Raw genomic sequence first — 18,424 nt, 5'->3', positions numbered from 1 at the left:
TCATTTCAAATAGTTTTCCTTTTCAGTTTACGCTGCATTTACCCCTGGGTTTCAGAGACTGAGGCCTCTGTAACAATGACTAATTTCTGTAGTTTTTGTCCAAGGCTCAAAGTGAGTGGCATCTCCTGACTTTCTTAACTCTCCATTGGAGAGTGGGTCTGTCCTTTCTTCAGTCTTAATTGTCTTATCTTTCTCTTATTGTCCTTTATGTTCTACTTCAGGATGAGAATCTTCTCATTGATGTACTATTTTTGTGGGGACTTGGAAAACTGTGGTTTATTGTTTCTTAATTAATAGGCTCATGGAGAATTACTGCTGGAAGGCACCTTAAAAATCACTGAATCCAGGGATCTCAAGCAGAGAACAATTCCCAATAGTGTGTTAGGTGCTGAGATCATATATGGCCTCAGAATCATTTTCAACACATTTTCTAGTTAGAGACATCAATTCATCAGTGTACATAGGAGGTGAAACTTCTTTGACATCCCTGATATAGTTCAAAGCCGCTACTTTGCTAATGACGTCCAAAGAGCAGTGATGACTCAGTAATAAACTGACACCAGAACTCAGGTACCTGATTCTCATGACTTTCAGTTCAGGGTTTCCCTTTCCACGTGATCACTGCTTCTCCTTCAACAGCCACTCAAGTCCTAGGGTTTATATTCTATTCGTTGGCTCGTACCTAATCATATTCAACAGTATGATTAAAAAAACACAACACACAAGTTTTGTCCTTATTAAAAAGGCATCTGGGCTCTCACTGATGTTATAAGCTCTTAAGGGGAAGGGCCTGTGCTACCTTTGTATCTTTCACAAGTTCTAATCCTGTGTCTGGCACATGGTAGGTATTCAATGAAAATTCTTTGATATATACCCAACTATATATATGAACCAAACAGGAAATCTATCCTAAAATTCTCACCAAGAATCACTGAAAAACCTTACCCCTTTGTATGGAGACAGTATTTGTTTGAAAGATTTCCATGCATGATGACATATCCCCTCACTATTTTTTAGAATGACATCATGTTTAAATAAATTCCCTTTCACCAGAATGTATTAGGGGAATGAAAATCATTATGTCAATGACTAGGCTGCCCAGTGAAACTTCTGCTTAAAAATACAAAGGGCAGTGTTGTGGTTTAGGGCTCAAAAGTCCTGAGAAATGATAGCTTTTCTTTTTGCTTTCATGATGACAAATGTTGACCTAAATTTGTGGTTCTGCGTGATGCTCACAAGTCAAAAATGTTAGGACAGCAAAGTAAAGGAAAGGATATGAAGAGAAAGAGAATGGGAAAGCAGAAGGTGGGGAAAGGTATTTTACAATATAGCAATATGATTCTTGTATTATCACTTAAAAATAGATTAACAAAAACTTTACAACCCACAACTTACATCATACAACAGGAAAGATTAAATGCTTTCCCCTTAAGGTCAGGAACAGAACAGTTAGCTACTTTCATACAAACTATACAGGAAGTTCTAGCCAAGGCAATCAGTTATGATAAAGAAATAAAAGTCACCTAGATTTAAAAAAAAGAAGTAAAACTCTCTTTTTACATATAATATGACCTTGTAGATAGAAAATCCTGAGGAATCCACCAGAAAGCTATTACAATTAATAAATGGATTCAGCAAGGTAGCAAGGTATAAGGTTGATATACACAATAATTACATTTCTATATACTTGCAATGAACTTGCAATGAACTATCAAAAAATAAAACTAAGAAAACAATTCACGTGCAAAAGAATGAAATTACAATCCTACTTCATATCATACACAATAACTGATGCAAAATGGATCAACCTAAATGTAACAGCTAAAAGTATAAGACTCAGAAGAAAATATGGACGTCTTCATGGCCTTGGTTTTTTAGATCTAATACCAAAGAAAGTAGCAAAAGAAAAAATAGGTAAATTGAACTCTATCAAAATCAAAAAAATTTGTACACCAAAAGACATTCTGAAGGGAGACAACTCATAGAATGGGAGAAAATATTTGGAAAATGTATATTTAATAAGAGATTAATATTTGGAATATTCAAAGAACTTCTACAGCTCAGCAACAACAAAGGAATGTCATTTTTAAAATGAGCAAAGGACCTGAAAAGACACTTCTCCAAAGAAGATATATAACTGGTCAATAAGCACATGAAAAGATGTTTAATACCAATGGTAATTAGGGAAATAAAAAACCACAACCACAATGAGATACCACTTCACACCAAACAGGAGGACTATAAGCAGAAAGACATAGAATAACAAGTGCTGGCAAGGATGGAGAGAAACTGGAACCCTCAAACACTGACGGTGAGAATGCGGAATGTTACAGTCGCCTTGGAAACAGTCTGGCAGTTCCCCAGAATGTTAAACACAGAGTTATCATATGACCCAGGAATTCCACTCCTAAGTACATGCCCAATGGAAGTAAGAGTATATTTCTATATAAAAATCCATATACAAATGTTGATAGCAGCCATTATTCATAATTGCCCTGAAGTGGAAACAACACAAATTTCCACCAACTGCTTCATGGATACATTTAGATGAGTATATCCATACAATGGAATATTGTTGGGCAATGAAAAGAAAAGAAGTGCTTCTATAGGCTACAACATAGACGCACTTTGAGAACCTTATGTAAAGTGAAAGAAGCAGTCACAGAAGACCACACAGTACGTAACACCACTTGTATGACCTATACAGAACAGGCGAACCTGTGGAGACAGAGTAGATCAGTGGTCCCCTAGGGCTAGGTCAGAGGGCTGGGGAGAGGTGAGTGACTGCTGCCGGCTTTCTTTGTGGGGTGAGGAAATATTCTAAAGTTGACTATGGTGATGGTTGCATAACCCTAAATTTCATTTGTTAATTTTCTTCTTTTCTATGTCTGTCACAACAATCCATGTATTCACTTAGATGATCCATCTGTATATTTCCATGACCACTGTCCTGATTTATAATGTGTAAAGGATTAGATATATCTTATTATGAGCAGGCATCTTTTATAGAATCTAGCCTTTGAAAATGTTTTTTTTTTTTTTTTAAAGAAAAAAGTTAGAGAAATAAAAATACCCAAACTATCTTTTTTCTTCTTCACTACAGTCATTATATCACCTTTATAATACATCATTTCTGCTGATCACTAGCAGCTTTACCCCCGATATTTAGTATATTTATTATAGATCTATTTCATCAGAAATCACGTCATGGCTTTTAGCAAAACATTTTTAACAGTGATCCACTGTCTTGTAGCTCCATAATCTGTCTGTTACTGAAAGCTTACATGCTAATTTTAGTTAAATCCATGGCAACCTAGAGAACTTAATGTTTCAATTATTTTGTACCTACCCCTTTTGAATCAATCACTCCAGGTTTTGCATTAAACTTCACTGTCTTCAATCGGGCACGTTCCTTTCTTTCCACCCTAAGGAAAATGGAAAATAAAGAGTCTATCACATGGCAAGGCATTTATGATTTTAAATTCCTTATCCAATGAAGAATACCTCTTCTTATCCTTCAGATAAAATAAAATGTTTTAAAATATTTCTATTTCTTTGTTAGTATAAGAAGTCTTTGTATAACATCTCTAAGCTGCTAACACATCCGTTGCAATTTTTGTGTTACATGTACTGAATCGTCACATATTTGGAAGGAATAAAAACCTAATATTTGCTATTTAAATGCCTGAATCAATCAGAATCTACTGCAAGAAATCACAGTCCAGAGACACGAACCCCTAAAGTGGAGGCGAAGTAAACTCTCCTCTCCTAATGTCCTTTTCTGTTTGCGTCCTTTTCCTTTCCTTCTCTTTAAGAAAGCTGGGGTGTTTACTTTTACCTCAAACCAAATATGTTATCATCTTGAACTTTTCCTTTGCCCAGTGTCCTTCTGCTACCATCTCTGCAGTTTTTGTTATTTTACCTTCATTCGTTCATCAAGCACTTATTGAAAGCCTATCCTGTATCAAGTAAGGTGTTGGGGGAAAAAAAAATTAAAAAGCATGACTTCAGTGAAGGCATAGTAATGTCTTCTTGGAGGGGACAGAGGCATAAAAAGACAGATACTACTGCACAATAAGACTGCTGATAGCAAGGTGAGTGGGCACATCTATCTATCTCATTGGAGGGCGATAAGGAGTGGAAAGCAATGGGGAAGGCTTCTTGGAGAAGGAGTACATTTCTGTGAGACTTAAATGGTGAGAGAGAGCTTGTCAGTGGGAAAAGTTCAAGGAGAATCTCCCAGACAGAAGGGAGGAACAACATATACCATGACCTGAAGTTATAATCAAGCTAAAGATTGCAGGAAGATTCTGATATAGAGTACCTACAGCACAGGGACATGAGGCTGGGGAGCTGGCGGGGCCTCCTTTATAATATAGAGGGGATCCCTATATTAAGGACATGGGCTTTCCCTTGGGGAGTCCTCGCGACTTATTAGAGCCTATAAAGCCAAGAAACGATAGACTAGACTAGTATTTTAAATAAGTGACTCTGAGGGAGGAGGATGATGGGTTGGAGGAGGGAAGGAACAGTGGGAAGCAGGAAGCCTATTAAGAAGCTATTGCCATAATCCAGGCAAGAAATGATGAGGAGTGATAATGAAGTGGAGGAGAGGGAAGAGTTTGAGAAACATTAATAAAATAAAGTTGGCAGGTCTTGTGTCTATTTGGAAGATGGAGTTGAAACGAGAAGCTAAATATTTCTCCGATTTTTTTTTTTTGAGCCTCTCTAATTAGACATGATTGTTCTGTCCTCCAAGCCCCACAACACTTGTCTGTTTGTCTTCGTTGCTGTTATCTCTTGTTTCCTTCTGTGCTGTTTATTTTTGAGTTGCACATAAAAGGCTCTGTTCCTTGAGGGCAAGTCCACATATGACTCAGAGTATTACAGCAAGGCCTCAGTAAATTTTAACAGCTGAACTAAATTAATATTAATTGCATTGTTTAGCAATTTTAGCATCACTCTATTTAAATGTGGCTAGGTCCAATTTCTATTACTCTTTTTTTTTAAATTTTATTTTATTTTTAAACTTTACAAAATTGTATTAGTTTTGCCATGTGGCTAGGTCTAATTTCAAAAATGGGGAAAGAAAAAAAGAGAGGAAAAACCCCTGAATCTACAGAAACGTTAAGGGTTTATGAAATCTAAGCTATTCATAGATCAATAATTAACAACATACTTCTCTTTGAGAGTTATTTTGTGTTTCCAGCTGAAACACATTGAAGATCAGGGTTTCTATAGTTACAGAATGGAGTTTCAGAATATATTTATTTTGGTATGAGAGTAGAATATTTGAGTGGAAACAGATGAGCAAAATTCTTTAAATCTAACCTCAGATATTAAAGCAGTATGTTCCACCGAGAGTTTCGACCTGGGCCCAACATACAACAGTTGAGAGGAGAGCAAGGAAGACTTCACATAGGTAAGTAGCAAAGTGCAAAGATGCTCACTGTGAAAATGTCTGCTCTGAGCTTCTTCAGCTTTTCTCAGTTTTAATCCAAGTGCAAATGCTAATTGGTATTCATCTCTTTGGGCCCTTCTGAAATTGCTGTTACAGCCCCGACCTTTTCCTAGCCTACTTATGGGAAACACCAGTCCATCAGGGGATGCCAGAATGACACACAGAGAGTACCTGGTTACTTGATTAGTCTACGAAAATAAATTCTGCATAAAGTGAGAGAGCTCACATGGGCCCCAAACATAAATGAGGCTGAACTCAATATTCTCTTCTAAGAATTGCTTAGACAGAGCATTCTAACATTTCCCCCTTGGTTTCTAAGTTCATGCCTTCCACGTTCCTTCAGAAATGTTTCTACTAGGCCACCTTAGTGGGTCATCACTTACAACGAGTTGCTGAGACTAAGTCAGATGAACAGGCAGACAGACAGAGACACACACACAAACACACCTAACGTGTGATATGGTTTATTACTGATCTTCAAACAAGCAACAAAAAAAAGTTAAAAAAAAGAAAAAATTAAAGCCTTATTGTAGGAGTGGCAGATTTTGGTTCACTCAAGAAGGAAATTGGAAAGCTCTGATTTCTACTTGGGTTGGAAGTTTCATGAATAATAAAGATGATGATATAAGTGGTAACTGAAATTTTAACATATTATTATTAATGAAAAAGGCCTTCATATTTACATCGTTCATTTGGCCCTAACAATAACCAAGTGTGGTATTCTCAGTCCCATTTTATGGCTGGAAAAGCTAAGACTCAAAGCTTCGTAAATTAGAAAATGGTAGAAACGGTGTCTGACCACATGCATTCTGCTTGGGAAACAGTACTTAAGGACCTTCTACACTGCCCTTACCCAGTGAGAGACTGTAGAGGGTCACCCACAATTCATGAGCAATATAGTTCCTTAGGAGTCAGGGCCTGCTGCTGCTGCTGCTGCTAAGTCACTTCAGTCATGTCCGACTCTGTGCGACCCCATGGACTGCAGCCTACCAGTCTTCTCCGTCCATGGGATTCTCCAGGCAAGAACACTGGAGTGGGTTGCCATTTCCTTTGCATGAAAGTGGAAAGTGAAAGTGAAGTCGCTCAGTCGTGTCTGACTCTTAGAGACCCCATGGACTGAAGCCTACCAGGCTCTTCCATCCATGGGATTTTCCAGGCAACAGTACTGGAGTCGGGTGCCATTGCCTTCTTTGGAGGCAGGGCCTACTTTCTCACAAATGATAACCATCCTCCTTCTCTGCATCCCAAATCCCGATTGTCCTGAATTAAATAAACCATAACCAAATTCAAGCACTGAGTCACTGACATAATACCTGTTTTGACAGGCTGGCCTCAAAACTCAGAATAAATTTGCTTTTAGCACTGAAATTCAGGTTAGCTAGATGTCTGTTTGCAATCTGACAGCACGAACACTGGATTGATTTCTCTCCTCAGCAGTCTTTTCACATTTATTGCATCCTCAATCCTAGTTGTGTTTTTCCATCCCAGAGGCCCACACTAATGGCTTCTTGGGGGTCTCTGCAAATCTTTTCTTCTGGGTAGCAAGGGGTGTGGCTTATCTTTTTTCCTCACTTGCCTCAGCCCTGTCCTCTCTCCTAGTGCTTCTTGGGATGCATGTGGACAGTTTATTGCCAAGATCAGTTAGGGCTGAGAGATAGGTCCCTACATAAAACTGTGCTTTTCTGAGCATCAAAAGCTCAAAATTTGGAGAAACGAAAATGTATATCATTTGAATAAGCACAAAAGTATTAGATGCACGCTAACCACCTTACCTATCTTATCTATAATCGGCACAATAATCCAGGGTTTAAGATGAAGCTGGGCAGATAGCAGATGCTTAATCTTTGTTGGTAAATGAATGAAAGAATCATAGAAGATTACTGGTTCTTGACCTGGATGTGACACCTAAGGCTCAGAGAGTTGAAGTGACTTGCCCAAACAACCAGTGTTTCTGAAAAAAACTTGCTGACCATTTCCTGACTTTTTTCCTTGGTAGGAATCTATGTACTGTTCTACTAAGTGAGACTCCTTGGGCAGAAATACATGATGTTAAGAACCATAGATCTTTACCTAAGGAATTGGTGGGTCACCTGTGTGGAAAGACTGACTCGTGATGAGAAGGACTGACATACTTCTCTCACACTCAAGAGGCAAGCAATTAATTAGATTGTTTAAGCAGAAATAATCCCCTCCGCCCTGGTTTGGTCACTGACCAAAATACTGAGAACTTAAACTGGATGGCAAAATTTGAGCAATCAGTTCTGACATCCAGCATCTCCAGAGAGCACCACATGGCCATGCTTTAATGAGCCCAACTGTCTTCCTCTGTCCTCTTACCCATCTCCCATCTGGCGTTTTCAGGTTCCCGCCAAACACACAATGAGGGCAGGCCCGCAGCGCCGGATGGTCAGAGCAGCATCTGGGGCTGGGCATCACTGTGCCTGTGACCCCCCAGGCCCTGCTGCAGCGAGGACTGAAACACCACACAGGTTACTGGCCACAGGCTTGCAGGGAAGCTAAGTGAATGAACACTTCCTCAGTGCTAGCTGCAAGCTGCCATCTGAGAGCCCAGTTACTGTGGGGCAACGAATAGAGACGTGGGTTAAGAAACCGGGGAACACATCCCAGTTTGGCTCTTCAGAAACTATGTAAACTCAGGAAAGAAAGATTCTGTGCTAAGAGCCCAGGTTTAGAAATCACACAAATATGCACTGGAATTCTCCATCTGCTACCTACTAGCTCTGTGACTTAGGGTAGGTCACTTAACCTCTTAGGATCTCAGGTTTCATGAGACTGGTGAAATTAGGATATTAAGACAGGTTTGAAAAATTATGGTGAATATTAAATAATACTAAAAATGGTTAGTACAGTATTTGAAAGGTATAAGAGCTTCTTGTCAAGGGCTTCTAGTATACCTTTTGGGTAGTGAAAAGCCATCTGGTCTTGCTACAGAGAGACCTAGGCCAGTGGCTGACTGTGCATCCTTGGGGAAGTTACTTGACTTCTCTGTCTTCAGTTTCCTTATGAAGCTTTTGTGAAGATTAAATAAAATCTTATATTTGAAAGCACCAGCATAATATATGGTTTATCATCATATGGAATTCACTCCTCTGTCTGCTGCCCTTCCACTTCCCTTGGTACCTGCTATGGACTGAATGTTTGTGTCCACACAAAATTCCTATGTTGAAGCCTCAACCCCCAGGGTGGTGGTCTATGGTGGTGAGGCACTGGGAGGTAATAAGGTCATGAGGGTGGAGACCTCATGAATCAGATTAGTGGCCAAAAAGAAGAGACAGGAGAGAAAAGAGCGCTCTCTCTCTCTCAGCCACATGAGAAAATAGCAAGAGGACTGTCTGCAAACTAGGAGGAAGGTCCTGTCTCTGGGAAGCTGAATGGCTAGTGCCTGGATTTTGAACTCCAGAACTGCAAAATATACATGTCTGTTGTCCAAGTCACCCCATGAACGGTGTTCTGTCACAGCAGCCGGAACTAAGACAGCACCTTTATTTACACTATAGCCCCCCGTCCTCACCCGTGTAACTGTGCCAGAGTTACATGCTGGTCCCACAAACACCGGCTCCAGGCGGTGACCTGATGATAGCACTTGGCACACAGATGGTGCTCATGCGGTGCTTGCTGAACTGAGTTTTGTCTATTCTTATTTCTATAATGTTGGGTGGCAGGAATTGCATATGAGTTAAGAGCATTATAGCCTGGAATCAAATCCCAGTTATGCCGTTTATTAGCTGGGCAATTCCAGGCAAGTAAACTAACCTCTCTCTGCTTCAGTCTCCTGGTTTGTAAAATGAGGATAATTATATTACCTTCCCCATAGGGTTGTAATGAGGTTTAAATAAGTTAATTAATTGTAAAGGGCTTACAACAGTGTCTAGCATGTTCAAGGAACATTTATTTAAATAAAATTTATTTACCAACTTCAAAAAGGAGAGAGGGAAAAGGCAATGATTTTCATACTCTTCATCTTATGGTTTCATTGAAAGGATTAAATGGAATCATCAATAGAGTACATTTTTATGAAGGTTAAAGTCATACACTGATGTTATCCATTATGAAATTTTTCCAAACTGGCTCTAGGAGCTGAACTATAATTCCTCTCTGGCCTCTAACTGAAAACGGTCCAGAGAAGAATTAAGGATTGAAAAAAATAACCCTAATCTAATAATAAATCATATGCATACCAGCAACCATTTATTCTGAGCTATAGTTGTAAGATGCTGAATGCAGTATAAAATGAGAGTGCCTCCTTTAGAAGATAAGCATTAAAGAGCAGCCCTAGGGAAGGCTCATGACAGATCTTAAATTGCATTAAGGTAAGTGCACAAGAATGCTTTGTGGGATATGATTATAAGTGATTTTTATTTCTTCTTGAAACTTTTCTAAATTTTCCCATTTTCTACAATGAAATGTGTTACTTTTATAAACACATAAAACAATCATAGTAACATTTTTGGAAAGAGTTACCATCCTAAGGAGAAAATTTAATAGAAATTCATGTACAGCCATAAACACATACACACACACAGATGAGATGGACAGTACTGCACCCTTTATGAGCAAGAATGCAAATGTCAACATTAGAGTCATGAGACACACTTCTTCTCCAGGCCAGCATGGTGGTTAGGATGGTTTTCTCCTAAAATATTTGCTGCTGCTGCTGCTAAGCCACTTCAGTCGTGCCTGACTCTGTGCGACCCCATAGACAGCAGCCCACCAGGCTCTTCTGTCCATGGGATTCTCTAGGCAAGAATACTGGAGTGGGCTGCCATTTCCTTCTCCTAAAATATGTGAGAGAGAGCCAATTCAAGAATGACCTCCAGCAGGCAGAAAATTACCCAGAAGGGCTGATACTGAGAATGTTCCTTGGGGGACAGTGATGTGCAATTGAACAAATGAAGGATTATTGACAAGACTGGTTAGAATCACAGAATCTCAGGGTTGGAAAGTGACAGAAAATTATGTAGCTCAGCTGTTCCACTCAAAGCTTGCTTCCCTTTGATAATACTTAGTGCCCTGGAATCGTCTGTTATCAGAATCACCTAGAGGGACATACACACAAATAAAGACCTCCAGATGGGCTGAGTCAGAGTCACTCTGTGTGTCAGTGTGTGTGAGGGAGAAAGTGGGCGTATCTTACGTTTTCATAACGTTCCCTCGGTGTCAAAGCCGTTATCCTCATTCACTGTCTTCCCAGGTGACCCATACCAGCTCTAGGCAGCTCCAACTACTAAAAGGATTTCCTTAAAATTACTTGAAATCTCTTTTCAGACAGCTTTCCTTCTCCACCTCATTTCTACCCATATTCAACAAGATGGCGCCTCCTTCTACAGAACAGCCCTGCAGACAGTTCTGATTAATCACATCAAAGCAAACCAAAATGCTTGCTGCCTTATTTTTCAAAAATAAATGGAAGTGGAGAAACAGAATATATACTACTCCTGGGAGTTACTGCTTCAACTTCAGAAAACACAAAAAACTACAAACTCAGAATGTCCTCTCAAAGCAATGTCAGGCAATTATGCAATAGCCCACAGGTTTGGATGGTAAAGAATCTGCCTGCAATGCAAGAGACTTGGGTTCAATCCCCAGGTTGAGAACATCCCCTGGAGTAGGAAATGGCAAACCATTCCAGTATTCTTGCCTGGAGAATTCCATGAACAGAGAAGCCTACGGTCCACGGTGTTGCAAAGAGTCGGATGTGACTGAGGGACTAACATTTTCACTTGTACTTCCAGGAGTTTAGAGAACTCTCTGCTGGTGGGAGATCCACAGGCCCAGGCTTAGAGGGTGGGGACGGAGACAGTCACGTTGCCCCGCTCTCCTCACATTCATCCTGGGCTGTGTGGCCACCGGCAGGAAAAGATGGGGGACCAGTCTTCTCTGAGGTTCAAATGGCCCACAGTTATTCTTGGGAGAATTTCCATCTTCCCACTGTGGTTGGCGCTACCTCAGTCACTGGGTCACTTTGTGTGCAGCAGCATTTGAATACTCAGCTTCAGGAGGACTTTCTACAAAGGTATTTGGGATGTTAGGATTCAAGGAGAAGAGCCCTTCGTGGCTTGACTTTATTCAAAAAGTGACTGTTTTGAATAAACATTATTCCTGACTTTGACTTCATACCATCTCGTCTCTAGGGAGCAGATCATTTGTTTCTCAGACAGTATCTTGGTGCCAAGAGGATACTCATGGGAAGAAGAGTTCCTTTCTAGAGGTGATGGACAGAAGCTGCTGGGGACAGATGAAGGACGCAGTTGTTCTGAAGTTTATTCCTGCCTTTCAAGAGCAGAGTTGAGGAAATGCTTAGAAGAGAAAGAACATAATATTCCTTTTCTTTTCTTTTGAACTTTTAGTTGTATATTGGGGTATAGCCAATTAACAGGGCTTCCCTGGTGGCTTCTGCAATGCAGGAGGCATGGGTTCGATCCCTGGGTCAGAAGATCCCCTGGATAGGGAAATGGCAACCCACCCCAGTATTCTTGCCTGGAGAATACCATGGACAGAGGAGCCTGTCCCCACAGTCCATGGGGTTGCAAAGAGTCCGACGAGACTGAGCCCTAACACTTCACTTCATAGCTGATTAACAACTGTGATCGTTTCAGGTGAACAGCAAAGGGACTCAGCCATACATATACTAGAACATAACAGTCTTGACTTAGGAAATATATACAGAACTAAATATCTGAGTGGAAGCTGGTTGGGGTGGGGACCAGGAGTAACTGAAGCTGTAAATAAACCTCTTTATGTAAACCCACTCTTTGGAACTCACCAGATGTTTAACAGCTCACAGCTCAAGTATCTAATTTTGTTTTTTATTCCTCCAATGAAACTAGCCTTTAACTTTTTTTAATTGAAGTATAGTTGATTTACAATGTTGTTAATTTCTGCTGCACAGTGAAGTGGTTCAGTTATACACACGTATACATTCTTTTTAAATATTCTTTTCCACAATGGTTAATCATAGGATAGTGAATATAGTTCTCTGTACTAGACAGGACCTTGTTGTTTATCGTCAAGTATCTGATTCTGGATTGGAGTTTTTTAGTCTTTTCCCATCAATGTTTAGACAAAATACAAAGCCAGAACCTCAGCTTTGAAAATGTCCTGTTTTACTTGTCTTTCACCTGGACTTTCTATAAAATAACCCAGTAAATGATGAACCTCTGAAGTAACCCCTCCGAGTCTGTAAGTCAGCATACAAGCTGATAAGCATACCCCTGAACATATGAAAGCCGGCAAGTTTTAGGAAGGCAGAATAAGCAGATCCTCTTTCTTGCTTTATGCTGTATCACGGTTACCAGTTTGGGTAAAAACCTAACATGAGAAGAGTGAGAATATTTAATCTGTGTCCCCTGTCCCTGCTGACAATTTCTGTACAGACTGACTAACCCACTCAAACACATCCTGGGAACAGTCTGCCACATCTTCATCTCCCCTCCCCTCCACACCCCTGGGGAGGTGAACAGCAAATCCTCGGGATCGGAAGGGCCTCCTTACCTCCGCTTGCTGGGGATGACCCCCATCTCCTCACTGTCGCCCTCCAGCGTGACCCTCCTGGCTTGCCACCACTCGTCATCAGAGGCGTTGATAACGTGGAGAATATCTCCGTATTTAAAACTAAGTCCTTGACTTGGCAGCCCACTGTCCTTGCTTTTGTCATAGTCAAACATGGCTCTGGAAGAAATGACATAAGAGAACACTATTAGGAATCTGTGGCAGCTCAGATCTCGGAGTCATCATTTCGATTATTCACTCTTGTCCTGAGAACCCACGGGCTGCTGGGTACCCACTCCCAGGACTAACCCCTGGAATCCCAGTCAATGTTCCCACTGCTTTGGTCACAAATCAAGGGTACTTCTTACTTCTCTTGGAGGTTGCAAGGGCAGCCTATTAGGGCCCTTAACCTGGGGTTCTGCTCACTGGTAGATGCCAGACTCCAGGGAGTGGAGAGAGAGGAGGGGGAATGGGGAGTTAGTGTCTAATGGGAACAGAGTTTTCATTTCAGAAAGGTGAAAAATTCAGGAGATGGATGGTGGTAAGAATTGCATAACAATCTGAATGCACTTAGTGCCCCTGAACTGTACAGTTAAATATGGCTAAAATAGTACATTTTATATTATTTGACTTTGCCACAATAAAAAAACATATAAAAAAACCCTGGGATACTGCTTCTTGGAGATCATCACATGCAACAAGGTGATAATGGAAGATGATAAAGGTAGGTTAGTACCTTACTGAGATTTTTTTTCTCTCTCACTACAATCAAATTTTATAAATAACTATAAAGAAGGAAATAATGAAGAGAATGATGGGCATCTTTCTGAATGCAGCATTTTGTGTGATGAACAAATCTTCTCAGATAGATCAGACTGCTTCCACAGAATACCAAGCCTACCTTGTCATTGCATTTATCACTCTGAATTGTAATTCTTGCTGTATGTATCATGTTTTCCCCACTAAAGAGTCTTTACTGAGACTTTGCTAAGCCTAACGCTGTAATATGCATGACTGGTGGGGTAAAGGAGTTGGAAGCAGAATTAAATGATGACCAAGACCTTAGCTCTTGCCCCCGGGCAGCTGACAGTTTGTCTCAAGTCCTACCCTGTCCACCTCTTCCTGTGTCTCCCACAAACGGTCACCACACACACACCACCTGTCATTTCCCTGGAGATGCAGACTTTGCCATGTCCTTATTTATTTCCCCTTTGATTCTATTCTAACAATTTCCTTAGAATGCAGCCACTATGCAAGCAAAACCAGCTAGACTTGGTGGACAGATTTGTCTAAAATCATGAGGGACTGAGTGTGATTCTTTTTCTTTCTTTTCCCCCATCTCATGAAAGAAATGTCACCTCTGCTGTCGTGGCAACCCAAATGAGTTGAAGGCATCAGCCCTCAAATACTGCAGGAAAAGCTGAATTACTTGCAACACAGCCCCTTCTTCCATTAACTCTGTCCCCAAGTGGTGGAATATGGTGAGGGGGGTGTCTCAGCTCCTAGAATGACTCATTTCCACCTTAACCATCCACATCTTCCTTACCAAAGACTTCACAAAACCCTCACCAGGAAAAGGGGGCTGAGAGGAGGCAGAGACCCACTCCTGACTCTGTCACTTCTCTGGCTGGCTGATGAGACACAAGTTAACATTCCAGAACCACAGCTTTCTAAATGCAAAATGAGTCCAATAACTATATTCACATGGAGCTGCTGTGAGCTTTAATGAAGTAACATATTGGATGCATCCGGCAGAATGTAGTCTAATAGTGGCTAAGAAAACAAACTCAGGGGCTACACTGTTAGGACTGTGTTCTGGTCCTGGTACTTCTCTCTTACTAGTCATATACCTGGTAGCCCAGGCATACTCCTGAGCCCCTCTGAGGACTCAGTTCCCCCGTATATAACATACTGATGACAACAACGGAGATAACAGCGCCTCTATCACGGGATTGTCCTATGGATGAAATGCTGCCTAAGGTAATGCATGTGAAGCATACACAAAAGTGCCCACACATAGTGACAGTCATTAAGTGTGAACCGTTGTTGCTGTTGTTATACACTTCCTTTCCCCTTTTGAGTGTATACTTATAAACATCCTTTCTATGGATTCTACTCTGTGCAAAAACAGACTGGCATACCAATCCCAAGACTGCATCCCTAAAAAGGCCTGCTTACAAGGACGGCCCTTGGCTGACATTTGGGAACTCAGCTTTTGGGAGGCTTCTTTCCATTTCCTATTAAGAATGGCTTACTGTGCCTAAACTGCCTATAATAAACAGGATCATTTAAGGTGAACACTTGCTTTTCCTCTGGGAGCCTGGAATTGTGGTAGGTGCCAGGCAGAGAGGGCGCCTGTGTGAGCAGCCCCAAATACAATCCCTGGACACTGAGTCTGTTAGGAGCTTCCCTGGTAGAACACGTTCTACACCCGGTGTCACAATCAATCGCTGGAGGAATTAAGCATGTCCTTCCTGACTTCACTGGGAGAGGACTCCTGGAAGCTGGCACCTCATTTCCTCTGGATTTTGTCTCATGCTCTTTTCCTTTTGCTGAGTTGACTTTGTATCCACTTTCTGCAATAAATCATAGCCATGAAGATGAGAGTCTGACAAGCCCTCCTAGTTGGGAGTCTTCAGGACCCCCGACACTCACTCCATAGATTGGAAACCACATTCACATACACTTTCTCATTTGTGCCTCAATCCATTCCCAGAAAGAATGTACAACGGATACAGTACTTAGCATCCCCTTTTTACAGGTGAGGGGCATACCAGGCGAGGCCCCCTCCAACTAACACAGGATACGTGGCTTAGAGGCAGCAACTGGGGCTGGAGTGCTGTTCTCTCGGTCCTAAGTCCTAGTTCAGTGGTCTCCACCTTGCCCCTGACCCCATCCCAGTCTGGGAGGTGGTGAAGGTGGTGGCAAGCGGGCAAGGATGAGAATCATGATGACAAGTATTATTCATGCCCACCTTAGGGGGCCTGGCCCTTTGTGTTCATCGTCCTACATTTGACATCATAATAACCTGAATGGTAAATATTAGTATCTCTGTTTAATAGATGGGAGAGGAGGTTCAGGAAGTTCAGAAACCTGTCCCAGGTCACAAGTAAACACGTGGTAGAAACTGAACCTAGAATAAGGCCTGACTCCAAAATGCACATCCCTGGTTATTTCATCACAGTGCCCAGGACTCGGCCATACCAGGAAATTCTAATCTTCCCTTCAGAGCTGACCACCTCTTCTCCCCCAGATCCCTGAAGTTCCCTTACGGCTCAGCTCCCGTCCCTTGTATTCCTTATCTTAAGGTCCCCAAACCTCTAGTTTGGCTCCAGGTTCTTCTGGATGTAAAGTGTGAGGACTGGAGGTAGAAAAGCCATCAGGAAAGCTGGCAGGTGGTGGCCAAGAAGGCAGGCTCTAGGGTCAGACTACTTGGGTTTGCAACTTTTTAACTGTGATCTTAAACAAGGTACTTAACGTCTCTGCATTTCAAGCTTTCTTAATTATAAAATGGCATAGTAATAACACCAGCCACCTTGAAGAGCTGTGGTGAGGATTACATGAAATAATACATGTGAAGTATTATAACACAGCCTGACAGTAGCAAGTGCTCAATAAATGCTAGCTAATACTACTATGATAATTATTCTGAAAAATGCACTGGGATTTGAATTCCAGTTTCTGAGTCCCAACTGTGCCACTTAGAAGCTGTCTTATGGACTGTGTACAAAGATATCTAAAACTTCTCTGTATCCTCAAGACCCAGTATAGTGCTGGGTACAAGGCAGACCTTCAGAAAGATCTATGGAAATACTTTGGATGATCTTTGAAAGCCCCTGGTGACTCAGACTGGTAAAGAGTCTGGCCTGCAAAGCAGGAGACCTGGGTTTGAGCCCCAGGCTGGGAAGATCCCCTGGAGAAAGGAATGGCAACCCACTCCAGTATTCTTGCCTGAAGAATTCCATGGACAGAGGAGCCTGATGGGCTACAGTCCATGGGATGGCAGAGTCCAACAGAACTGAGGGACTAACACTTTCACTTTGAAAGCTCCACTTCTTTGAAGTCTCAGTGTCCCGGTCTGTAAGGGGAGGGCAGCCGAAACCAATCCCAAAGGTCCTCAGCAGGTGATCCATTCATTCTCCTGAGCTCCATTCTAGTCTCAAATCGTCTTTTCAAGAAAACACTTATTTACTTGGCTGCGCTGGGTCTTAGTTGCAACATGCGGGATCTTTGGTTGCGGCATGGGAGCTCTTAGTTGCGGCATGTGGGATCTAGTTCCCTGACCAGGGATTGAACTTGGGCCTGCATTGGGAGCATGGAATCTTAGCCACTGGACCACCAGGGAAGTTCCCCCAAGTATTCCTGAGGGGAGATTTCCCACCCTTGGGATCAGCAACACGCTTTCTCCATGAGTTCTATTATCTTGGACAAACTGCCTCTGTAGGATCACATTGATTCAGATTCGCCAGGTCCCTAAAAATAAGCAGCTGACACATTTCAGCAGCTCCTGGCTCCTTTGGATATTAATGGATCATCACATCTGGGGAAGAGGCTACAGTGCCCTGTCACCTATTTTAAAAAGCGATAAGCTGCTTTTAATTTGCTTTATGTGCTAATTCATCACAGCAACTTTTATAAAATGCTATTAAGACTCACACTTTCCACCCAGGGTGCTTTTAACAAGTCCATTAGACAAGTGGAATTAGACATGAATAATGCAACGGCTCTCCCATCCCTCCCGCCCCTCCTGCATTTCAACATGTGGCGGCCCCTTGCCCACCGGGGAAGCCTAGGGAGGGAGGGCTGAAGCAGATGCTTGTCCTCCTGGCTGGCCAACCTGGTTGTGCAGACCTAGGTACCAGACCGAAATTGTGCTTAGTAAGTGTCCCACAATGTGCTAAAGACATTCTGTTCATCGTCTCCCTCAATTTGCTGGGTTTGAGCCAACATACCAGTTACACACCAAGCTTTGGAGAAAGGAAAGATCTGGTGTTAAGTTCCAACTCTGTCATTGCTAGTTGTGAATTTTAGGTCTGTGGCTTAACCTCTTAGATGACACTCTTAACCAGAGACGACCACTCTCTCATTGATCAAATGCAGATAACGATGGCACGAACTCACAAGACCGTTATGGAGATACTGCTATGGCATGGTGCCTGTAAAGTTCCCAAGACCTGCACAGAATGAATCCCCTTCGTTATTATTTCTGTTAACAATCCTGCCATGTCAGCGTTTTGGATCTCATAAAAGAAATGAGAGTCAAAGAGCCGAAATGAAAAAAAGCTAGTAAGTGGCAGAATCAGGATTTAAACAAGACAGATGTGTCTGAATCAAAAGCCTGTGCTCTGACTGCAGAATTCAGCTTGGAGCTCCTGATCAGGAATGCAGTACTTAGATCTCATCCCCGAAGATTTCATGATCAGTGGACGGTCGCCTTGACGCTGGCACTGTGGA

General features: G+C 41.8%; 1 protein-coding gene across 19 annotated transcripts in view; it reads right to left on the bottom strand.

The window, feature by feature from the left end:
* DLG2 (discs large MAGUK scaffold protein 2) overlaps positions 1–18,424 on the bottom strand; it is a 2,323,126-nt gene that overhangs the window by 68,203 nt on the left and 2,236,499 nt on the right. For all 19 annotated transcript variants that reach the window (XM_059883216.1, XM_059883213.1, XM_059883215.1 and 16 more), the window contains 2 exons: positions 12,974–13,150; positions 3,350–3,425 (listed from right to left, as the gene is read on the bottom strand). In XM_059883216.1, coding sequence (XP_059739199.1) covers positions 3,350–3,425; positions 12,974–13,150 — 253 coding nt within the window. The remainder of the gene's footprint in view (positions 1–3,349; positions 3,426–12,973; positions 13,151–18,424) is intronic.

Source organism: Bos taurus, chromosome 29 (assembly GCF_002263795.3).
Source record: "Bos taurus isolate L1 Dominette 01449 registration number 42190680 breed Hereford chromosome 29, ARS-UCD2.0, whole genome shotgun sequence".
Classification (NCBI taxonomy): Eukaryota; Metazoa; Chordata; class Mammalia; order Artiodactyla; family Bovidae; genus Bos; species Bos taurus.
Note: the sequence above shows the minus strand (reverse complement) of the source record. Positions and strands in the feature narration are given on the sequence as shown.